Source organism: Oncorhynchus tshawytscha, linkage group LG10, assembly GCF_018296145.1.
Source record: "Oncorhynchus tshawytscha isolate Ot180627B linkage group LG10, Otsh_v2.0, whole genome shotgun sequence".
NCBI lineage: Eukaryota > Metazoa > Chordata > Actinopteri > Salmoniformes > Salmonidae > Oncorhynchus > Oncorhynchus tshawytscha.
In genome coordinates this window covers 23,334,002-23,359,161 of record NC_056438.1, presented here as the reverse complement: position 1 = coordinate 23,359,161, position 25,160 = coordinate 23,334,002, and the positions used below count along the sequence as shown (strand labels likewise).

Sequence of the window (25,160 nt, the reverse complement as noted above, 5' to 3'; positions counted from 1 at the left end):
CACTGTAAAAAAACAATCCTGTTAATTTACGGTAAAATTCTGGCAGCACAAGTGCCAGAAATAAGACAGAAAACTGCAGACAAAATGTACATAAATAATCCATATAAAAACAATGATTTTACGACATTAACTCCTATTTTAACCTGGAATCCTCTTTTTTTGTTGTTGCTGGCATTGGTTGTGAAAATGAACTGGCCAGCTAAAAAGCATAAATAACTCCTTAATTGATGAAAAAATATAGCTAGAACACAGATTATAATCATAATATTACAAAAACCTGTTAAATGTAACTGTTATCAGTTGTGAAAATAGAGAATCCGACCGCGTAAACCCAGAAATGACTCATGACTTGATGCCAAAATATAGCTAGAACACAGATAATTTATTACTTTTCAGGTAAGACCTAGATGCAGACAACATCGAAGTAACAACAGTTTATTAATCGAACAGGGGCATGCAGGTCAAGGGCAGGCAGAGGTCAGTAATCCAGATAGGTAGGGCAAAGGTACAGGATGGCCGGCAGGCTCAGGGCAGGCAAAGGTCAGTAATCTAGAAAGGTGGGGCAAAGGCACAGGACAGCAGACAGGCAGATTGATCAACACCGGGACAACAGGAACAATCGCGACAGGAGCATAGGGAAAACTGCTGGTAGGCTTGCCGAAACAAAATGAATTGGCAACAGACAAACAGAGAACACAGGTATACATACACAGGGTGTAATGGAGAAGATGGGCAACACCTGGAGTGGGGTGGTGACAATCACAAAGACAGGTAAAACAGATCAGGGTGACATGATTGTCATAATATTACAAAAACCTACCCTCAATATAACTGGTATCAGTTGTGAAAATAGAGAATTGGTCAGCTAAGAAACTTAAATAATTCCTTAATTGATGCCAAAGTTACACAAAAATACAGATAATTGTCATAATATTTTTTAAAAACTTACCCTTCATCTAACTGGCATCAGTTGTGAAACTAGAGAATTGTTAAGTGAAAAAAAAAAAACAGACATTACTCCTTAATTGTTGCCAAAATATAGCTAGAACACAGATAATTGTATATTACAAAAAACTACTCTCAATTCAACTGGTATCAGTTGTGAAAATAGATAATTGGTCAGCCAAAAAAACAGACAACTCCTTTAATTGTTGACAAAATAAAGCTAGAAAACAGATAATTATAATATTACAAAAACCTACTCTCAATGTAACTATTATTGGTTGTGAAAAGAAAGCATTCTCCAGCAAAAAAAAGAAATAAGACATGACACAGGGATTTCCTTATAAATGTATTTCAAGATTTATGACGTATATTAAGTTATTCAATACATGTTCAAACCTTCACCTGTGCGTGCAGTGGCATGGCAGAGAGGTAAAGGGGTAGACAGAGAGGGAGGGGAGGGGTGTGTTAAGAAGATAATCTCAGTGTACAAACATTTCTGGAACTATACACTTGATAGTTACGGTGTCAAACATAAGAAATTAACTTCAATATATATATATTTTTTTTTTTAACAGTATTTTGACATTTTGGTTATAAAGCATATGTCAAGTTATTATTCTGTCATCCTAACCCACAACTATCTGGGGGGGATGTGTGTAGGACAAGGTATATCGATCCTAGTGCAAAAACATTTCTTGAACTCAAACTTTACATATACCGTGTCAAAAATTCACTTAAAAGCAACTTACAACATGCTAATGTAAAAACATTCAGTTCTAACATTTTGGCCAAGTGTTGATCATCTGCCTGTTTCTTGACTGCGTGCTGCAGTCGGTGGATTTAAGTACCTGTATGCGTGCGTGCGCGAGGCTACTCCCTCCATTCATAGTCTGCGATGTTTGAGATCAGAAAAATAACTTTTGGGATTGATTGCATGCTGCTTTCTTGACTTCTCCACTTTGGACCCCTTATCTGGGTTGATCTTGAATAGGCACCTGCGTTGGACGAAATAACATAAATAATGTAATTCTATACTAGTGTGTCCGCCCTTCTTAATCACTAGCAGTGGTCCTCTACCCCTTCAGATACAATCATTTGATTTGTTGACTAACAAAAATGTACGTGCAAAAATCAATTCATCTAATTTAAAGGGGGCTACATTAAGGATGTTTGCAATGTAATATTAGAAAATGTCTATGATACAGTTAAACAGTGGAACGACAATGTTGTTTCACCAGAAAGTATATTGGGTGCATAGAAAGTGTATCCTGAAATGCTACATTTCTATTGGCCAACAAGGGACTGGTGTGGTTCTGTTTTGAAATTGAAAGTTGTAGTTAACAGTAAGGCATCCTAGATGACAACACCAGAGTTAGTTTTAACATGCAAACGGCCCTTGCATCGTGTCACATTGTGATACAGCAGACTCTCTAAGATGATGACGAATATGACTTTTAAAAGCATTATATTTTGTGAACTGAGATTTGCAGCTCAGCATGCAGCATACATATTGGCCACATGCCATATGACTTTTAAAAGCATTGTATTTTGTCAACTGAGATTTGCAGCTAAGCATGCAGCATACATATTGGCCACATGCCAATTATTTGGAAAGACCTGACATGTTCCCAATTTCTCTATACTTATTAATTTACTTGTGACAAAGAAAAAAAAAGTACCTTGTAGATTTTAATCTTGGTTCCAATTAACTACAGAAGTGTATCTTTCTGATTTGCTTGATTACTGACAATGGACTTCAAAAGGGGACAATAACGATTATTTATTTGTACTTCCTGTAACGTCGGGTAAATGATCAGTGAGGAGTCAAATGCAGAGAGCGAAGTGAACGGGAAAAACGCTTTCATGTCCTTCAAAACGTAACAGGTCCAAACATGGGTGAATGCCCTAAAACACTGGCGCTAAACAAACCCAAAACCTAGTTACAAAACACTGGACAACGAAAACTCAAAACAAACACGATACATCACCAAACCAACAAGCCCGCACAAACACCAGCGGGCAAAACGAACTTCAATAACACCCATCCCAAAACCCCAACAAGGAACAGGTGAAAACAATTAGACAAAAACAAACGAAAAGGAAAAAGGGATCGGTGGCAGCTAATAGACCGGCGACGAGGACCGCCGAGCGCCACCCGAGCAGAAAGGGGAGCCACCTTCGGTGGTATTCGTGACACTTCCATGCTAAACGACTCAGTTTGCTTAACTAAACTAGCTATGAATATTACTTCAGTTTGCGGATTGCAGGGAATTTCCTCAATTCCAATTCAAGTAACTGTTGAAGGAGAAAGAGAGAGAAAATATGTTATAAAGGTGGGATTGGTTTACAGCAAACTACCTAACGTTAGCTAGCAAGTTAGCGCAGTAGGTAGGTTATGAAATGCAGCTGGCAATCTAGCTAAATAGCTGAATGTCAATGTTTCAAAATTCAGAATTAATAAATATTTAACTGTCAACATATGTAACAAAAAACGGTTGCTTATCATAGCTGGCTTGCTGCTAGCTAGCCAAGGTCTGGTTGGTAACTAGCTCGGGTAGTATTAACGTTAGCTAGCTATCTTGCTCACGCGTCTGAGCTGCCAACCACAAACTCCACGATATTAACTAGCAAATACATCACAAAGTTAACGAACTGCACATCTAGCAATTTCGTCAACTATTTAAAACGTTATGTTAAACAATCGTTTGGTGGTAATGCTCACCATGGTATGATAAATATCTGCTCTCCTATCACTGCATGTGCCAAGCTGCTGCACAGTCTATGTTTGTAATAGAGTGATCAACATTTGTAACATGACAGACAATATCATTATTTTTACATAATCTTTCATAGCTTTATGCATTTTTTAAAATCCTTAAACTGTACTTGACCATTCATAAATAGTAAATGAACTGGCTTAATCAGTTAGATAACAGTGACTATCTGTTAAATTATATGCATTCACTTTCATTGCGGTATTGTAAATACTCATAATTTTACAGTTAATGTTTGTAATGTAGTGATCAATATCAGTACAATCACAGACGACAGCATTCTTTTTACATTCTCTTGTATAGTTTTATACTGTTTATAAACATCGGAAATAGTATTTTTTTTAAACTAATTATCTGCATTTAGAATGTAAAACTAAACTATCCATAAAACAATGGTAAATGTAGTTGTTTCTTTATAATGTATATTACTTTATTTCTACAGCTTATTGTGGAAAAGGGATGCATGTCTGTAAAAATACAGGAAGTTTCATGTATTTCGCATTTACTGACATTTCCTATTCTACACGACGAAAGTTAAATATAAGTGTATCCCTGTCATTTCACAGTATTCTACCATTATTCATAAATATAGAAAAAAATGTAAAAATTAACAGGCCTCTCCTTTGGATAATTCCTAATAGTTTACACAGGATCATGAGTTCATGTTAGAATGTGAACATGTTACCAAAGTCTTTTGACTTCTCACGCAGCACCCCTTCCTTCCTTCCTACACTAAACATGTTTTTTGTTTTACCTTACCTTGTATTACCTTTAACTTTGTATAAAACGTTTTATCTGTTAAATAAATCATTATTTTATTTATTTTTTGAGAAAATGACTAATATTATGATTATATCGTAATGATATTAACACTATTTCAATGATAGTCAGGCCTAGGTGGGCTATATCTTAGAAAATAACATGAAGATGAGTCGGTCTTATTAGTGATAAGATCCACATAAATATATGCAGGCATAATAACGTAAATATGGTTCCATTTTATTCTAAGTGACACTTAACCAAGTAGCAGGCAACAGTTTTATTGCAGCGTACTTTATCACTTCATAAAGTGGCAGGCCTAGGATACCATTAGAGACCACCTGCCATACCAATTTCTGGATTTCAATGAACCCGCCAGGAAAATACTATTTTGGCCATGTAATTTTAAGTGTAATACCTTTTGACAAAATGTGGTGAAATTGGTCTAGAATTTCATGAACATTAATTGATGTGGTGAAAACTGGAGGACAGCATTAACTCAATAGCTTGCACAGGTGACATGTGTGCTTAAATTCTGTTTTAGGTCTATGTCATGTACTTTCTAACCATGTTAAATCACATCCTTCTCAAATATCCTTCTCAGAATGTTGGTGTATTTCGTAGTAGTAAAACAGTGTGCATGACTGCGTAGTAGTAAAATAGTGTGCATGACTGCTTAGTAGTAAAATCGTGTGCATGACTGCCTAGCCTCTATCCCTCTCAATCCGGTAGGAAATGTGATGTGATCACGAGGGGATCAGAAATCCTGGCATCCAGTCATGCGCTAATGTGGTATTTAAAGGCTAGAGGTTTATTTGGATGGTGTGTGGGCAATTAGCTGCCTACAAGAGGACACAAGTGCGCACTGAGAGGACACAAGTGCGCACAGAATATCAACTATGAAGTGATGTGGTTTCTAGTAAGGTACTGACTTCTATTAGAGTGTGATTGAAGAAAGAGAATTCGTTGATCCACTGTTCCATTTAGATAACTTTCTGGTGTGCGTATTTTTGCCTATTCATTGCCTATGTGGAAGTACGGTTTGTTGGTGCTTTTCGGCGCCCTGTTTGTGCGCGGGCAGTTTCCGAGGGAATGTGTGACTCTGGAGGGACTTCGGAGTGGTCAGTGTTGTCCATCCCCGTTTGGGGTCGCGAATGACGCCTGCGGATCCGCCACAGGACGTGGACAGTGTATTTCGATAGCGACAGACGCAAGTCCACACGGCCCCCAGTACACCCACGATGGACGGGATGACCGTGAACGTTGGCCCATCCGCTACTTCAACCGAACCTGCCAGTGCAACGGGAATTTCACCGGTTATGATTGTGGCCGTTGTATGCATGGATTAGCCGGGTTAAACTGTGACCAACCCGTCGCTATCGGTACGTTTTGTTTTATCCCACTTTAAAACAAATAATCAAATGTTGCAGTTTAATTTAATTGAAATCACCAGTCCACATATCTGTTGAATAAAATAAGCTATGGTGTAAAGTCCTTAAGTATAAATACTTGAAAGTACTACTTAAGTAGTTTTTGGGGTTATCTGTACTTTACTTTACCAATTATATTTTTGACTCCTTTTACTTTAACCTTACTACATTCTTAAAGAAAATAATGTACTTTTTACTCCACACATTTTTGCTGACAGCCAAAAGAACTCGTTACATTTTGAATGCTTAGCAGGACAGGAAAATTGTCTAATTCACACACTTCCCTGATCATCCCTACTGCCACTGATCTGGCAGACCCACTAAACACATGCTTCGTTTGTAAATTATGTCTGAGTGTTGGAGTGTGCTCCTGGCTATCCTAAATAAATAAAAAATGGTGCCGTATAAGGAATTTGAAACAATTTATACTTTTACTTTTGATACATAAGTATATTTGAGTAATTATAATTACTTGTTATACTTAAGTATATTTAAAACCAAATACTTTTAGACTTTTACTCAAGTAGTATTTTACTGGGTGACTTTCACTTTTACTTGGAGTCATTTTCTATTAAGGTAACTTTACTTGTACTCAAGTATGACAATTGGGTACTTTTTCCACTACTGAAAATAAGTCAATGATAGCCTATCACAAACAACCTCTATACACCGCACCAATGCGCCGTAGGTAACTTTACTTGTACTCAAGTATGACATTTTGGGTACTTTTTCCACTACTGAAAATAAGTAAATGATAGCCTATCACAAACAAACCTCTATACACCGCACCAATGCGCCGTACTTTACCAGGCTGTTGTCATAGACTAGACGTAACATAGTAGACGAAAATCCGGGACGCTCAAATTAGTAGGCCTGGATGTATGGTATGGTTATATATGACAGAAGGTTACTTAAGGCAAAAACGAAAGAAGAATGATGCGAATGTCTAAACCCAAAGTTTGCGTGTTCGAATCTCATCACGGACAACTTTAGCATTTTAGCTAATTATCAAGTTTACAACTACATACTACCTTTTAGCTACTTGGCAATTACTTAGCATGTTAGCTAACCCATCCCCCAAAATTAACCTTAACCCTTTAACCTAACTCCTACCCCTAACCAGGGTGGAAATATAACAAATGAGCATGCTTTAAAACAAGAAATGTATTAGTCGTAAGAAGTAATGTGGTATATTGCTCAATTCAATTTTATTTCTGTGACCTGAGTCTTTCAACCAATGTATGTTAAAATAAATAATTTAGATACAATAGTAAAAAGTAAAACAGGTAAACAGTTCTACAAATGAACATCAAGAATGAACAAAGTGCCTGCCCTGCCACAAAATGCTGAGTGATACGACTTATTTATTAGTATTAGTTCAGGGCTTTAACTCTGATTTTCTTTTATTAGGAGTACATACATTGATATTTAGGAGTACAACCAAAAATGTAGGTCCACAATACGATTATTTGAGTGTTTTAACGATAAGAAATGACAACTGGAATAAAACATTTTTGGAATGTTCCATGTTCAATCAAGCACAATTTACCCCCAAATATTTCAGTCATTAGGTTTGATAAAAATGTTCAGCTACCCCTTTAAGGGGTGGCCATTACTATGGTAACGGCACTCCCTGTCTGTCAAAGATGATAATCTCATGTCTGCTCTACCAGCATACAGTTGCAGCAAACTCAAAACTAATATTGAAAAACAGTTTAGCGTTTGAATAAAGCAATGTAATTAGCCAAGAAACAGGAGGACAAAGTCACACTTTATAGTAGCCTTTCAGGTCAATTTGACCAACATTTGGGTTGAAAAAAAAACGGTTCCCAAATGCTGTGTGCCACGCCAACGTGGCTGGTGAAATAGACATTCTTACCAGCTAATAACAAAATCTACCCATATTTGGCTGGTGATGGGTGTTAATTTCCCACCCTGCCCCTAACCCCTAACGTTAGCCACCTAGCTAACATAGTCACAACATATGTATAGCTAATTCATAACATATTGTACAAATTGTAATACGTAACATATTATATTAATTGTAATTCGTAGCATATCATATGATGATGGAAATACACAAATTAATATTATACCAAATGTAACATATCACACTAATTTGAGTCCCAGATTGTCGTTTACTATGTCATTGAGTGAAGGTTGACTTTATGCACTGCCAGTCAACTGGTTGAAAGCCGCATTTCTACACAGACTATGGAAAGCATACTTTTTTTTTTTTGAAAGGACACGAATGTCGTTACATATAGCTGCATTTTATGTTTGATACAATTACCTTTTTGCCTCATATTCAGGCAATGGTGTATGCGTAAAGATTAACGGTGACTGCGGATAGGTTACATGCCCAATAATTTCTTAAATTTATTTCCACAAAAGAAGGTGCCCATTAACGTATGAAATGTTATTTTTCTCTTTAATTCTTCAGTCCGGAGAAACGTGATGCAGCTAAGTGCGGATCAGAAGCGAGCTTTCGTGACCGCACTAGACCAGGCCAAGCGCACCGTACATCCGGACATTGTGATAGCTACGCGGCGATACCAGGATGTCTTCGGACCCGATGGAAACACCCCGCAGTTTGAGAACATCACCATCTATAATTACTTTGTGTGGACCCACTACTATTCGGTCAGCAAGACCTTCTTGGGGTCCGGCCAGCCGAGCTTTGGCGGAGTTGACTTCTCTCACGAAGGTCCCGGTTTTGTGACCTGGCACAGGTTTCACCTGCTCCAATTTGAGCGCGACATGCAGGTGAGATGGGGTACCAGCAATTACATGCATGTCCCTGCATGTAATATGAACTGAAATAGTAAATAATAATGCAAATAACTACTTTTTTAGTGTGCCTGATATTCAATTGGATATCACAATATAATAGTCCGTTATCTAATGGTATGATGGATTTTCACCACCAGCAAAATCCATTTTAATCTGTAGGCTGGGCCTATTTATTACCCATCAATAGTCATTTCACTTTCCCTATTGTTTGCTTGAATTAGTGCCGCATTAAGCCTGAGGATATCTTTAGAGATGAAGCAATGTTGTACCATAATCAAGCAAGCTTTGCAGAAAATGTGCTTAAGCGTTTACTAGTCTGAGCCTAGATTTCCCATCTAATAGGGCACAAAAGAGCATCTGTTGCCCAAGTTACTTCTTGAATTATGCATTACTAATTGGCATTACTGACAAACGACTGTTTATTGTTTTCAAAGATCTTTATCTTGGATGTCAGTAGGCCAGCTATATTAGGCCTCAGCAATAAAGACAAATCATTATTTCATACAATGGAAAAAGTTGAATCAGGTGCATCTAAATATTGAGATTGTGATACAGCTGTATGTTGCTGGATTAAAATAATGCAGGCACGATATACTTCTCCATGACCATTTGTAACAATTTTATTTGCAGTTCATTATTGTGGTTTCTAATTGTACAAACTAATGATTGTAATTGTGTGCCCTTTATGTAATTCATTTTAACCCTACTCTCAATTTAGAATATGCTGCAAGACCCTTCCTTTGCCCTGCCCTACTGGAACTTTGCCATTGGTGGAAGCACCTGTGACATCTGCACAGATGACCTATTGGGAGCGAGGAGCAACCTCAATATAAATTCCATCAGCACCAACTCCATCTTCTCCAACTGGAGGGTGATCTGTGAGAGTGTGGAGGACTATGACACACTGGGAACCATCTGCAACAGTAAGCATTCAGTAGTGCGCTTATATCCTTCTAAGTTTTAAAGAAAACACCCTATATAGTGGGTAGAAGATCTAGGATCAGATCACCCTCCTGAAATGTTAAAATGTGTAAAAGTCATTGAAATTATAGAAACATGCTCACAGGGACACCTGTGTCACCATTCCATATTGTGATACTTGTTTGCTATCATTACTATCATTGCTTACGCCCGGTTCACTATTCATACTTTGGTGCTATTGGCGCAACACCTTGTCTGACAACGAGACAAAAATGGCGCCGTACTGGATAGCCGCCGTTTGGCAAGCTCCGACCCAATTTAGCTATTTTGTGATTATTGTGTACTTTATTTTCCGATCGAGGATTTGCTACCAACAGGAATCTCGATACTGCAATATTATTTGCTTTTCGGAAACATGGCTGTCGGACAAGATACCCCCCATGGCTATCCAACTCGATGGATTCTCCATTCATCTGGCAGACAGGACAGTGGAGTCGGGGAAATTGAGGGGGGGAAGGGTTTGCCTCTAAATCAACACCAACTGGTGTGCTAACTCCAGCTCGGTGGAAGTCTCAACCCACTGTTCACCCATCTTGGAATACCTGATGGTCAAATGCCAACCATTCTACCTCCCAATGGAGTTTTCAGCTATTATTGTGATTGTTGTTTACATTCCACCTCAGGACAAGAAAAATAACAAGCTGGCATTTAACGAACTGTACAAAGCAAGAAAAAAGCAAGAAAATCTACGCCCAGCTTCCATCAACTCTTCTCCAACACCACTAGGGGTGATAAAGACCACTGTTATTCTACCCACAAGCAAGCATACAAGGCCCTCCCTTGTCCGCTATTCAGAAAATCAGATCATGACTCCATACTCCTGCTTCCTGTTTACAATCAAAAACTCAAACAGGAAGTACCTGTAACTCGCTCTGTTGAGAAATGGTCACCAGAATCAGAGATTAAGCTACAGGACTGCTTTGCTAGTGCTGATAGGAATAGGTTTCAAGACTCCGCCGATAACATTGACGAGCTAACCACCTTTATCCCTGGCTTCATTAGGAAATGCATCAGCGACATTGTCCCCACGGTGAGGGTTTGCTGCTTCCCCAATCAAAAGACCTGGATTAACACCAAAGTTGAAGCTAAACCAAAGGACAGGGCTACCGCACACAGAGCTATTGTAGACAACCCTGAGGCTACGGCTGAGGACATGAACAAGTACAAGTCTCGCTATGACTGCCACAGAGTCATCAAATGAGCAACAGGACAAAATAGGAATAAGGTGGAATCATATTACACAGACATGTGGCAGGGGCTACAGTCCATTACAGATTACAAAGGAAGACCCAACTGTGATCTGCCCGACGATGCTTCTCTACCAGACAAACTCATTTTTGCACGCTTTGACAACAACAACACTGTGCCGGGTGTGAGGGCTGTGACCGACCCAGAGGATTGGGTGATCTCGCTCTCCAAGGCCAACGTGAGAAAGGTCTTTAATAAGGTCAACACCCGCAAGGCCGGTGCGGCCAGACGTTATTCCAGGGCGCGTTCGCAGAACAGCTGGCAGGCATATTCACTGTAATTTTCAACTTCTCCTTGTCTCAGTCTGTAATCCTCACATGTTTTAAGATGACCACCATCATTCCTGTCCCCAAGAACTCTAAGGCTTCATGCCACAATGACTACTGCCCTGTAGCACTCACTTCTGTAATCATGAAGTGCTTTGAGAGGCTGATTATGGCATACATTAACTCCACCATCCCATTCACCCTAGACCCACTCCAATTTGCATACCACCCCAACAGATCCATAGATGACGCAATCTCAATTGCTCTCCACCCTCCCCTCCCCTGCCCTCACCCACCCGGATAAGAGGAATACCTACAGTATATGTGAGAATGTTGTTCATCGACTACAGCTCAGTGTTCAACACCATTGTCCCCGCCAAGCTCGTCACCAAGCTTAGGACTCTGAGTCTGAACACCTCTTTCTGCAACTGGATGCTGGACTTCCTGACAGGCCGACCCCAGGTGGTGTGGGTAGGCAACATCACCTCCGCCACACTGTACTCCCTGTTCACCGCCAGGCTGTACTCCCTGTTCCCCCACGACTGCATCAAGTATGCTGACAACACAATTGTTTGAAAGGCCTGATCACCGGCAACGATGAGTCAGCCTACAGGGAGGAGGTCAGAGACCTGGCAGTGGGGTGCCAGAACAACAACCTCTCTCTCAACATCAGTAAGACCAAGGCGCTGATCGTGGACTACCGGAAACGGGTACATCGACGGGTCTGCAGTGGACCAGGTCGAGAACTTCAAGTTCCTCCATATCCAAATCACAAAAGACTTAAAATGGTCCAAACACGCTCGCCTCTTCCCCTCAGGAGGTTGAAAAAGTTTGGCAAGGACCCTCAAATCCTCAAAGTGTTCTACAACTGTACCATTGAGAGAATCTTGACTGGCTGCATCACTGCCTGGTATGGCAATAGCACCACCCTCAATCGAATAGCGCTACAGTACTGTACATCATTGGGGCCGAGCTCCCTGACATCCAGGACATCTATATCAGGCAGTATGATAGGAAGGCCCGGAAAATCATTAAAGACTCCAACTACCCAAGCCAAAGACTATTCTCTCTGCTTACACACGGCAAGCAGTACCGGTGCATCAAGTCTGACACAAACTTGCTCTTGAACAACTTCTATCCCCAAGCAATAAGACTGATAAATAGCTAACAAAATAGCTACACGGACTGAGTAAACCTTGTGTCTTTATTAACCTTTTATGTACATTTTTGCACTCTCTATGTATACTCACAGAGCCCTACACACTCACACACACACTCCATCATCTGCTCACTCACACATAATATTAACATACATTTATACTGACTCTACACACACACACCCACTCACATACAAGCTTCTGCTACTCAGCTCATCTTATATCCTGATGCATAGTCACCTTACACCTATACATATCTACCTCCATCACACCAGTATCCCAGCACATTGTAAATATGGTACTTGAACTGTATATATTATGTTTACTTTCTTATTGTGTTCTTCATATTTCTTCTTTCTTGTGTGGTCTTCCGAGTATTACAATGTTATTGATTATTGCGTTGATGGGTTTTGAGTTTTCAAGAAATGCATTTCACTGTACTTGTGAATGTGACAGTAAAACTTGAAACTAGGGTTTCAAAGCGGAGGGGGCCTTGGACCTTCTTCTCCAACAGGGTGATTCCTGGAAGGAAGGTTGGAAGTAGGAAGAAAGGAAAGAAGGAAGAAAGAATGGAAGGAAGACTGAAAGAAAGGAGCATCTAAATAGTATTTAAACTGGGCCCGGGTGTGTCCTTTAGCACTTGCAAACTTCCCAAGCCTATTTACTATCGCCTCTATTAGCCCAGGTTACTGAGACCCCTCTTAACCCTCTCCTCTCTCCCCCCCAGACACTGAGACCACCCCCATCAGGAGGAACCCAGCAGGTAACGTGGCCCGCCCCATGGTGCAGCGTCTCCCTGAGCCCCAGGATGTTGCAGACTGCCTGCAGGTGAACACCTTTGACACCCCTCCCTACTACTCCACCTCCTCAGAGAGCTTCAGGAACACCATCGAGGGTGAGTGGCTATTGCTGGTCTACACCAATAGATGCAGTTATTCACATTGATGCACACAGATATCACAGACACCTACACATACTGTACATATGCTTACAACCCTCAACTGAACATTGAGGGTTGTTGTGAATGCTGACATACACAACCGTCTTAGCCAACAGAGAAAGAGGCAAATCTGTCACTCCGTGAGCTTTACATCTCCGGGAAGGTGTGATGTCGCTGATGTACTCCAGCCAAAATGCTATGGGCGAGTTTCACATCCATTAAGCATGATTTCCTGTATTTAATCTCAAACTACTGTGTTGTGTGCGCAGGCTATAGTGCCCCCCAGGGAAACTACGACCCTGTGGTACGGAGCCTTCACAACCTGGCCCACCTGTTTCTGAATGGAACAGGCGGACAGACCCACCTCTCGCCTAACGACCCCATCTTCGTGCTGCTCCACACTTTCACCGATGCCATCTTTGACGAGTGGCTCAGGAGGCACGCCCCAGGTAATAGATCCCATCCTACGACTGATGTCATGTTCAAGACCTGATCATTGTCTTCCTGTGCTAGTATCTTTGTCTATGCTTGCTTGTCTGAAAATATGATGCTCTTCCATCCTTTTGCCAACTAATCTACACTGAGTGTAGAAAACATTAAGAACATCTTCCTAATATTGAGTTGCAGCCCCCCCCCCCTTTAGACCTCAGAACAGCCTCAATTCGTCGGGGCATGGAGTCTACAATGTGTCGAAAGCATTCCACATTTATGCTGGCCCATGTTGACTCCAATGCTTCCCACAGTTGTGTCAAGTTGGCTTGATGTTCTTTGGGTGGTGGACCATCCTTGATACACACCGTAAACTGTTGAGCATGAAAACCCCAGCAGCTTTGCATTTCTTAACACAAACTGGTGCACCTGGCACCTACTACCATACCCTGTTCAAAGGCACTTCAATATTTTGTCTTGCCCATTCACCTTCTGAATTGCACACTTACACAATCCATGCCTCAATTGTCTCAAGGCTTAAAAATCCTTCTTTAACTGGTCTCCTCTCCTTCATTTACACGGATTGAAGTGAATTTGAAGTGAAGTGACATCAATAAGGGATCATAGCTTTCACCTGGATTCACCTGGAAAGTCTATGTCATAGAAAGAGCAGGATTTCCTAATGTTTTGTACACTCACTGTATGTGTTTGTTGAATATGCTGTATTTTACAGGTTGCTTTTTACCTTGTAGTTACTTCTAAATGACATGGTAAAATTGTAATAACAAATCAATTACATGATTACTTTGTAAACTAAGATTCATAATACACACACCACTATGCAACATTTGTTTAGCTCTGGGAGGCTTTTTTTGTTGTATGTCAGGGCCATTTGTTCAGAAGCTGACTCTTAGCTGATATATTTTGCAGATTCTGCAGTCTATCCTTCAGAGAATGCCCCCATTGGTCACAACAGGGGGTACAACATGGTTCCCTTCTGGCCTCCAGTGACCAACGCTGAGATGTTTCTTACAGCCCCTGAGAACCTTGGCTACTCCTACGAGGCCGAATGGCCAGGTGTGTATTGTCAAGATAACTACAGGCTGAATGGCCAGATGTGTATTGCCAATATAAATACATGCTGAATGGCCAGATGTGTATTGCCAATATAAATACAGGCTGGATGGCCAGATGTGTATTGCCAATATAAATACAGGCTGGATGGCCAGATGTGTATTGTCAATATAAATTCATTATGGATATTTGTCTTATCTACTATTTATATAACAATGTGGTCCACGTGTTAAACAGTACCAGACAAAAGTTTGGACACCTCCAGGATGGTCCACCATTCCAGGATTTTTCTTTATTTGTACTATTTCCTACATTGTAGAAAACATCAAAAGTATCAAACAACACATATGGAATCATGTAGTAACCAAAAAAGTGTAAAACAATATTTTATATTTGAGATTCTTAAAAGTAGCCACCATTTGCCTTGATGACAATTTTTTTTGTTAATGCGTTTGAGCCAATCAGTTGTGTTGCAAGGTAGGGGTGGTATACAGAAGATAGTCCTATTTGGTAAAATACTAAGTCCATATTATGGCAAGAACAGCTCAAATAAGCAAAGAGAAATGACAGTTCATCATTACTTTAAGACATGAAGGTCAATCAATGCGGACATTTCAAGAACTTTGAAAGTTTCTTCAAGTGCAGTCGCAAAAACCATCAAGCGCTATGATGAAACTGGCTCTCATGATGACTGCCACAGGAAAGGAAGACCCAGAGTTACCTCTGCTGCAGAGGATAAGTTCATTAGAGTTACCATCCTCAGAAATTGCAGCCCAAATACATGCTTCACAGAGTTCAAGAAACAGACACATCTCAACATCAACTTTTCAGAGGAGACTATGTGAATCAGGCCTTCAGGGTGAATTGCTGCAAATAAACTACTACTAAAGGACACCGATAGGAAGAAGAGACTTGCTTGGGCCAAGAAAAGTGAGCAATGGACATTATAGCGGTGGAAATCTATCCTTTGGTCCAAATGGGATATTTTTGGTTCCAACCGCCGTGTCTTTGTGAGATGCAGATTAGGTGAACGGATGATCTCTGCATGTGTGGTTCCCAACTTGAAGCATGAAGGAAGAGGTGTGATGGTGTGGGGGTGCTTTGCTGGTGACACTGATTTATTTAGAATTCAAGGCACACTTAACCAGCATGGCTACCACAGCATTCTACACGACACACCATCCCATCTGGTTTGTGCTTAGTGGGACAGTTGTTTGTTTTTCAACAGGACAATGACCCAACACACCCCCAGGCTGTGTAAGGGCTATTTGATCAAGAAGGAGAGTGATGGAGTGCTGCATCAGATGACCTGGTCAGCACAATCACCCGACCTCAACTCAATTGAGATGGTTTGGGATGAGTTGGACTGCAGAGTGAAGGAAAAGCAGCCAACAAGTGCTCAGCATATGTGGGAACTCTTTCAAAACTGTTGGAAAAGCATTCTAGGTGAAGCTAATTGAGAGAATGCCAAGAATGTCTAAAGCTGTCATCAAGGCAAAAGGTGGCTACTTTGAAGAATCTAAAATCTAAAATATATTTAGATTTGTTTAACACTTTTTGGTTACTACATGATTCCATATGTGTTATTTCATAGTTTTGATGTCTTCACTATTATTCTACAATGTAGAAAATAGTACAAATAAAGAAAAACCCTTGAATGGGTAGGTTTGTCCAAAATTTTGACTGGTACATATATATATATATATATATATATATATATATATATTTTTTTTTTTTACCACGGTTAGAGTCCATCTGTCTGTCTGTGTGTGACTCTTTGCTAGTGTCACATTCCATACAATTACAAATGTAACTGTTATAAATCTTGTCTCCTCACTATAGCTGCTCCTTTCACTTTGACCGAGATCATCACCATTGCCATGGTGGCGGCCCTGGTCATCGTGGCTGTAATCTTTGCTGCCACCACATGTGTTGTGCGCGCCCGCTCCTACAGCAAACTGGAGGGCCGCCAGCCCCTGCTGGGTGAACAGTACCAACGCTATGACGACGACAAAAGCCAATCCGTGGTCTGAGCTGAATGTGAAACTGCAGGGTCATGCTCATTAGGGCACAACAGAAAATGTGTAGTTCCCTGTTTTTGTCCGTTTTCTTTTGTTTATTGACTAATGAACTTGATTCAGGCTTAGCTGAGTGTCACATGTTTGCAGTTATGTAATTAGATGACAAATTCATGTTTTTATCATTTCAAATGCTGTATAATATGCGTCACAAACTATATTCCGGGAGTGGTCAAATGTTGGCAATGGAGGGTGGCAGTGTGGGTAGAATTAGGTGCGTTAATGCTGGTCGGGAACAAAAACCTGCACACAGCGGCCCGTCCTCTCATGGCCAAGTTTGACCACAACTGCTGTAGTCCATAAAATGGAATCTAATTGACTGTATTACTCATAATATGGAATCTAATCGACCCTGTCACTCATTCTACTATTACTATTACGGAATGCTTTGACCTGTATAACTATAGAATCTGAGGATAACAATGATTTTCTGTAAATGTGTAAACATATTTCATTTTATTTGAATCATTTTGGTTCAAAATTGAACATTTTAAATTCCATTGAAAATATGAGTTGATTAAAGAAAATAAAAGATTAAGAATTGTTCTTGTATTATTATAATTTCTGCAACACATGTGGAGTGTAATGTCATAATTCATACATAAGCACTCTCCTTAAATATAATTTAAAGAATAGAAAAACAACAGGGTCACATGTAAAAAGTTGAATAGCCTAGTTTCACACTCTGGTGTAAGTAAATGTACATTTCCATGAATTGCCACAAGGTGGTAGAAGTGAAGTCGAATACAACTTGAACAGAGTAGTGAGGGAGAGGACAGTGTCAATCAAAGCAAAATGTGTTGCTTTGAATACATATATGATCATTAATTAGATTTTACATTAACATTTTAGTCAGTTAGCAGACGCTGTTATGCAGAGTGACTTACAGTAGTGAGTGCAGACATTTTAATACTTTTTTCGTAGATAGGTTAGGTTAATTAGTTTGCTTTTAAAATATAGCTTTTAAAATGTATTGATTTTATTATGCTGGTATAATAAAACTGTAGCCTAATAACGATGTAGCCTACAACTATGCAAATAGGCTACAGGCCTATTGGTTTGAATTGAAATACAATCAGCACGAAAGACCGCTTACTGTAACCTAATTTGCTAGCATAAAATGTAAATTTAGTCGTTTGTATGATTGAACTGATGATTAGTAAATTACTGTAGGTTACCATATGGATGTATTTTGTGCACAATTAACCAAAACATATGCTGTGACAGTTGCTTTACGATTACAGCAAACAGGCGTGGTTTCAAAGTCCCACCTGTCTGGGTTCATAAGCTCCATATGGGTGTCTCTGTGGCTGTTATCCAACTGTGCTGTTCGACTATTGTTTCAGTGGACACGACTGACACCGGCGGACGGGACTTCCAAAACGACAATTTTCACGGATGAGTGTAGTGGCTTTGCAGTAGGCATCATAACGGGATATGTATCTATTTGGTTGTGGATTGCACACTATATTTTGAATTGGTGAGAATAATCGGATGGGGCAACTTTGTTTTTGAATTACTTTTCTCTGCAACTGTGTGCCTATAGATATATAGAAGTCGCTTTCAACCTCGGATCTCAGACCATCCTAAAACATTCATAGACGCATACGGATAAGAAGGCTTTTCGAAAGTTTAAAACCATCAAGGCTATGACCTTTTATTTTCTTTGAACGTGAAGTCAGCGCGAGTCCTCAAGCCACTGAACCCTATAATTTGCTCTCTCGGATGTTCCTATTGCACATTTTGAAAAACGTAGCACATATATATATATATATATATATTTCGTTTATAGGCCTAGTCTTACAGTAATTCTACAATGGACGGGGAACACGTCTTACGCGATTTTAAAGATATTGAGACAAAGTTGGGTCGCAAAGTTCCTGAAAGTCTCATTCGTTCCCTTGCAGGAGGAAATAATCATCATGACAAACATGAGGATACAAAATTGGCGACACCGAAAAACCAGTCGAACTCTGCTGATTTGAAACGACTGGAGAGCAAGATGTTATTTTTGAGACAGGAAATGGTAAGTGATTTTCCCAAAGATGCGTCTATATTTACAAATATATTTAATTCCGTCTGTCCCTGTCGGTTTGGATCAGTGAGTTGCTTCATACCACAGGAGGTTGGTGGCACCTTAATTGAGGAGGACTGGCTCGTGGTAATGGCTGGAGCGGAATTAGTGGAATGGTTTCAAACACATCAATCACATATTTTTCATGTGCCATTCCATTGGCTCCTTTCCAGCATTTATTATGAAACATCCTCCCCTCACCAGCCTCCTGTGCTTCATACAGTAAGCCTTTGATAACGTTTTTTGACTACCAAAGCAGACAAAACAGGTACTGTTGCAATTCGACCAGGCTTTTTCAAGTCAGTTCACTGCATTTTCAAAACCTTTCTTTATATTCAGTGATGCATTGCATTAAGTGCAATTTACACCAGCCCCCCAGTGTCTGGTCTGGAGCGTGAAGTATCTGCTAATCGGCTACTGCATAGCAACCAATGATATATATATAAACCCTGGATTTCGGATGATATGTGTTGGCCATTGAGAGGCCTTGAACCACTGGTCAGCCATATTGGCACTCCCCAGTAGGAGCAGTCCTCCATAGGAATGAATGAAATTAAACAGTATTTCAATTAAAGACTAGATTAACATGTATTTAAGCATTTTGTTGGTGTAGTGGAGAGAGTAACATTAGTCATCTAAAATAATTCTACTTTAAGGACATTTGTTAAAATATATTATTTCATTTTTTATTTGTATGTTTAGCGCACATAATATGCATTAAGGTGTCTGTAATAAAACAAATTAGGCAAAAACAAATGTAGAATGTAAATGCATTTCTATAGCTTCCAAAATATTTTTAACACCGGTGAGGGAGTGCCAAGATGGAGGCATGGTGGCTTCAACACAGCACTCCCAATGTTCATCTAGTGTGTATATAAATTATTGGTTGCAACGGAGTGGTGCCAAAAGCCCTGGTCTTCCTAGAAAGAATATGTAAATTAGGATCGCTAGAAAGGTGGGGGAAAAAAAATAATATATAAATAAATAAATAATAGATGGCCACTTTGGGCTCAAATTAGTTTAATATGATCAAGTTCTATCCTCGCAGTGAATTATTTCACAACAAATCAAGATATTTAATGAAATAGTGATTCATTATACTACTACAGGTGACGTCACACAGGACCATGTGCTGACACAGATCAGTCACATTCATTGCACGTGCAGCTAAGGGTTTGCATCTAGGCAGCTCTAATATTTTTTTTATCTAGCAGCTCTAAGCAGGATGAAAATGACTACATCGACCATGATCCTTTGCTAGTTACAGCCACCTTTGCAAATGTTTGCCATTCAACAATATGGCGTGCTTCAAATTCAAATTACTACCGGTTTTCATGCGCCATCGTGAGTTTTCCAGAATACGTGGATTTGTCAGGGCTTTCACTGTCTAATGGTTTTAATGTATATGCATTTATCCAAGCTAACAAAAGAGCTTTTAGCTGCAGTAGTCTGGTTGTTGTCCAAGGTTATTGCAGCTGTTTGCTTTAGGCAATATTGAACGTTCACTGACCTGTGATATCTTAACTCAGCATGTTATGCAATAACTTCCAGACGCCTGATGGCAATCCAACTTTATTGCCCTTGTGTTCATAGGCTATACTTTTGTCTTCTCAGAAGTTTATGGATGACTTATAATTGTGATCGCATGTTAGCCCATTCATAGATGCTAACTACCTTTAGCACCTTTTGATGGTAGTATCTTCTGGCTGGGGGAGATTTGTTAAGAGCCCTGACACTTGCTATAAATGTTAACACGCATCGCTTGCGGTACCGTTCTGGGAACATATCTTTCATATCAGCAGGAAATATATATATATATATATATATATATATATATATATATATATATATATATATATATATATATATATATATATATATACAGTGCATTCGAAAAGTATTCAGACCCCTTCCCCTTTTTCCACATTTTGTTACGTTACAGCCTTATTTAAAATGCATGAAATAAAACATGTTCCTCATCAATCGACACACTACCCCATAATGACAAATGTAAACAGGTTTTTAGAAATATTGGCAAATGTATTAAAAATTAAAAACAGAAATACCTTATTTACATAAGTATTCAAACCCTTTGTAATGAGACTTAAATTGAGCTCACGTGCTGCATCCTGTTTTCATTGATCATCCTTGAGATGTTTCTACAACTTGATTGGAGTCCACCAGTGGTAAATTCAAATGATTGGACGTTATTTGGAAAGGCACACACCTGTCTATAGGCACACACCTGTCCTACCCAAGAAGGCTCAACCCTGTAATCGCTGCCAAAGGTGCTTCAACAAAGTACTGAGTAAAGGGTCTTATGTAAATGTGATATTTCAGTTTTCTTTTGCTAAAATTGATTAAAACCTATTTTTGCTTTGTCATTATGGGGAATTGTGTGTAGATTGATGAGAAAAGTGATATTTTAATCAATTTTAGAATAAGGCTGTAACATAACAAAAATGTGGAAAAAGTCAAAGATTCTGAATACTTTCTAATTGCACTGTAAGACAACAAGAGTACTCTGCTGTGTTCCCTCCCTACTATAGTGAATGCCCCATTTGGGCCATCTAAGGCTTTTGTGCTGTTGTCACCTCTTACAATCTCAATTTATTCTTTAATCCAATCAAGGCTGCTTTTCTCCAGGGTAAGCCTACACTAAACACAGACCTTATATGAAGCAGTCCCACATGAAAAAATGAATGGTAAAAAAAAATGATTGGAACCTTTTCCGGGTTTTATGACTCATATGGTGGTACTCAACCAGTTGTCTGTATCCATGTAAATCTTGTGTATTCCTCAACAAATATTGCATTAAAATTATGTATATTGTTATAACATAGGGATAAAAACATTTTGTTGAAAAAAAATTGCCTATAGCCCCATTTTAGACAAAAGCCCAGAATAATGAAACTTGTTTTAAGCGAAGTTCAGAAAATATCTTAAACTTAACGCTTGTAAGTATTGTTGGAGGGTGGCTAAATCAATCAAGTTTAATGACTAACAAACTAAAAAGCAAGCAGCAGTAAATCACATTAGCTAAACCTATCTTGTGATTCAATACCACATTCGAACCAACTTTAATTGACACTGCTAATACTGTTGTAAAATTCCACTATGCTCCAGCTCAACATGTGTGCACACATAGAGGACGGGTTATATCAGCAAAGCAAACACTGGCAGAATTATGAGCTAAACGGGGCCTGTCACGATCCACTCCCAAGAAAGGGCTCTTTTTTATAAAGCCAGTTGTTCGGGAACATTGTATCAGACATCAGGCGTAATGCTTTTTGACTGCTGCCACTAACTATCCATTGGCATAAATGGCTGGCTATTTGTCGCTGGTAGCCTGGGAGAATCTTTCAGAATGAGACCATAGACAACCTCCCCCCACCCCGACTCTATGGGGATTGTCATGCTGCGATGGTAAATCAATGGTGGTACTGTATAGGCATCTGGGCGAGAATGTCCTTCTATGCAGTCACAGGCCACTACTGTTACATGCCAAGGATGGAAGGATTTCCTGTGGCATCCTGTTCTGTTTGTCTTTGTCTACATGTCATTTCCAAAGAGTAGAGTGGTGTCTTTACTATCCCCCAGGGGCAATTTGCTTTTCACCATTACCAAAAGACATGCTGGTGTTGGCATCTCACAAAAATGGAATAGGAAAGCAATATATATATTTTTGTAAATATTGTAGTCCTACTTGTTGGAAGTGTGTTATTGTGTGACTTTATAATACATGTGGGTTTGAAGTTGTCCAGTTTCTAGTCCAAATCTATTACGATAAAGGCCTTAAATGTATCTCCTTCTCACACCAAACGCAGGCCCACCTCCGTGCCATCGATGTCAAGCTGATGCAGCAGCTAATGTCCATCAACGACGGCATTGAATCCATCAAATGGGTGATGGAGGACAAGGAGGGCCTAGCCAGTCGTGAAAGCAGCCTGACAGGCAGCCTGTACAGCCTATTGGACAGCCAAGATGACACCTCTTCACGCGGCAGCTTCACCAGTCTGCACGACGGACACAGCGATGGATTGGACGGGATATCCGTGGGCAGTTATCTGGATACGTTGGATGAGTTAGCCGAAGACCTTTCGGAACACACTTCTCCGACAGACCTTGATCTATTCTCTGATAAACCTGTTATAGAGGACGAGACTTTCAGCAAGCCAACAATGCGACTCAGAGTGGACTCCGATGAGTACTACTGCTTTGGATAGCTCTGCGTGGCTATGAGGCTAATACAAACGCAGACAAAGACCAGAGGGTTATTTTTGCCTAGCGTTGTCAAGATTTCAAATTCATATCAAATCAAATACAGTTGGCATGGTAACTTTGATAACACTTTTAAATTATGAACTAGGACTTCAACTGGTTGAAATTTGAGTGGTTTAGAAATGTTTCATAAGGTGGCTTGTTCATTGAGTTACTGTGTGAAATATAGAACATGGATTTGTTCCCATGATGACCTACATTCTTTTCCTGCTGCTAAGTGTTCTACAGTGATGTCACAGTGACATTTAAGTGGTTTTACAAAGGGCAACTATTCACAGTTGTGCTATTTTGTATCTTAAAACCAAATTCCTTTTTGTCTAATGCATGTACACCTCACTAAACCTTAGCTACTTGTCCCTTCACAAAGACAAGTAAGGATGAGCTTTAAACATAATTAAGGATTGAATTGTCATACTGATAGGAGGTTAAAGGTGCCATTTGTAAGTTATCTGTCCCAACAAGAGGAACTGCAACCACAATCAACCTAAAACAAATACAAAATAATGCTAAGTAGTGCACCCTCATCCTCCTCATTCTTGGTGGTTGCTTGCAGTGCTCTTTCAGGAGCGTTGGAGTCCACTTTTTTTTAACAGAAAATCAAACTTACGAATTGCACCTTCTTAATAATAATTTTGCTGTTTGTTTTATTTTTATTGACACAGCTCACTTGGCAAAAGTTAGATGAATTTTTCACAATTTTCTTTCAGTGCACACTGACTGTACTCCGAAGAATCTGATACCTCAGTGTCTTGTTTCCCTTTTCACTTAGATACCATGTCTTTGGTTAGCCATTCATCCATCAGAACTAAGGTAATGTAGTATATAAGGAATTAGTGGTAATTTGGAGCATTAGCGGTTCCATGCTGAGACATCGTCTGGAGTGGTTTAGTGGGGCAAAAATACTACATTTCCTTCAGGCTATAGCATCCAAGTGCAATTTGAAATAAACAATTGATTTTGACAGCTATGTGCTTACATGCTAAACATTGGACAGGTACTTTGCTCTTTCTTATTTTTTTTATTTAGACAGATTGCAGTCAACATTGCCATGCCCAGGTCAACAATTTATTTTTGTTTTGTTTTACCACAAGAGATTAATTGCAAAGAAGTTCCAAAGCGGGAAATCTTGAAGTTCACAACACTTAATTAATTGAATTACTAGATGGTATTTTTTTGGTTATGTTTAATAAACTTAATTTTTTTGAGCTAGTCAACACTTTAATGACTGGTAACTGACAAAGTTAAGTACAAAAGTAAGGCCATTAATTTCTGTACAAAGATGATTTTGCTTTAAATTCCACTTTTCTGTGTCTTCACGTGACCTGTGTGTGTTGTGCCCTTCATGTTGCCTACTTTTTTAACATTGTAACTTATTGTTTTTATTGGTGTTGAAAAGTCTGTTGGGGAAAATAATATATTGTGATTTTCTTCTTTCTCAGTTTCTGTGTACTGTTTAGTTTAATCTACATACACGCTAACACACACACACTGGTTCGCATGATTGCCAGCTAATAGTCTGTTTGTGGTAACATGCAATTAGTGGAGAGAAATTGACTCCATTTTGGATTATTTAGTAAGACCACAGAAGCGCTCATATGCACATTTTTATGCTGAGACAGTCTTGCTCCATTTTTGTCAGACGAGTGAAGTTCCAACGTGGTAGTTTGAAAAATGTACAATGGAAAATTGTGCTCAGTTTGGGCTAGATTCTATCAGATTCGCACTAGCTGACACCCGTATAGTGGTTGCTTTTACGTGTCGGAGGTGGAACTGTGTTAGAGCTACAAGCGTCTCCCAGCATTATACCTAAAGCTTTGCTGCACGCAATCGCATTAAGAGAAATCCCATGCAGCCTTGTTTACAAGTTTAAACTCTGGAATGTGAGACATAATCTACACCTCGATTAGGCTGATATAAATCCCCCTTATTTC

The 25,160-nt window shown here is 39.5% G+C and overlaps 2 protein-coding genes and 1 long non-coding RNA gene across 4 annotated transcripts; 2 read left to right on the top strand and 1 right to left on the bottom strand.

Moving 5' to 3' along the window:
• Positions 1 to 371: 371 nt before the first annotated feature.
• Positions 372 to 3,769, bottom strand: LOC121847432. Of its 2 annotated transcripts, XR_006084283.1 has the most exons (4): positions 3,668 to 3,769; positions 2,625 to 3,240; positions 950 to 1,940; positions 372 to 739 (listed from the first exon to the last, which is right to left on the bottom strand). It is a non-coding gene; the product is annotated as an uncharacterized LOC121847432 (long non-coding RNA). The 2 variants fall into 2 exon arrangements; XR_006084282.1 differs by having other exon boundaries at positions 372 to 1,940; positions 3,668 to 3,768.
• A 1,546-nt stretch (positions 3,770 to 5,315) lies between these two features.
• On the top strand, positions 5,316 to 17,417 carry LOC112261046 (5,6-dihydroxyindole-2-carboxylic acid oxidase-like). Its single transcript, XM_024436401.1, has 7 exons — positions 5,316 to 5,860; positions 8,352 to 8,674; positions 9,420 to 9,624; positions 13,081 to 13,248; positions 13,563 to 13,742; positions 14,653 to 14,799; positions 16,639 to 17,417. Exons 1-7 carry the CDS (start codon positions 5,506 to 5,508, stop codon positions 16,827 to 16,829), a joined length of 1,569 nt encoding a protein of 522 aa, XP_024292169.1. The 5' UTR covers positions 5,316 to 5,505; the 3' UTR covers positions 16,830 to 17,417.
• Positions 17,418 to 18,171: 754 nt separating this feature from the next.
• LOC112259971 (leucine rich adaptor protein 1-like) lies at positions 18,172 to 24,667 on the top strand. Its single transcript, XM_024434697.2, has 2 exons — positions 18,172 to 18,900; positions 22,776 to 24,667. Exons 1-2 carry the CDS (start codon positions 18,691 to 18,693, stop codon positions 23,172 to 23,174), a joined length of 609 nt encoding a protein of 202 aa, XP_024290465.1. The 5' UTR covers positions 18,172 to 18,690; the 3' UTR covers positions 23,175 to 24,667.
• Positions 24,668 to 25,160: the final 493 nt, after the last annotated feature.

Excerpts from the sequence above, each read along its gene's own strand:
- LOC112261046 (XM_024436401.1), top strand. The coding sequence starts at position 5,506 with ATGTGGAAGTACGGTTTGTTGGTGCTTTTCGGCGCCCTGTTTGTGCGC. Across the intron at positions 5,861-8,351 it reads TGACCAACCCGTCGCTATCG|TCCGGAGAAACGTGATGCAG; the intron begins GTACGTTTTGTT and ends TTAATTCTTCAG. Across the intron at positions 13,249-13,562 it reads CTTCAGGAACACCATCGAGG|GCTATAGTGCCCCCCAGGGA; the intron begins GTGAGTGGCTAT and ends TTGTGTGCGCAG.
- LOC112259971 (XM_024434697.2), top strand. The coding sequence starts at position 18,691 with ATGGACGGGGAACACGTCTTACGCGATTTTAAAGATATTGAGACAAAG. Across the intron at positions 18,901-22,775 it reads TATTTTTGAGACAGGAAATG|GCCCACCTCCGTGCCATCGA; the intron begins GTAAGTGATTTT and ends CACCAAACGCAG.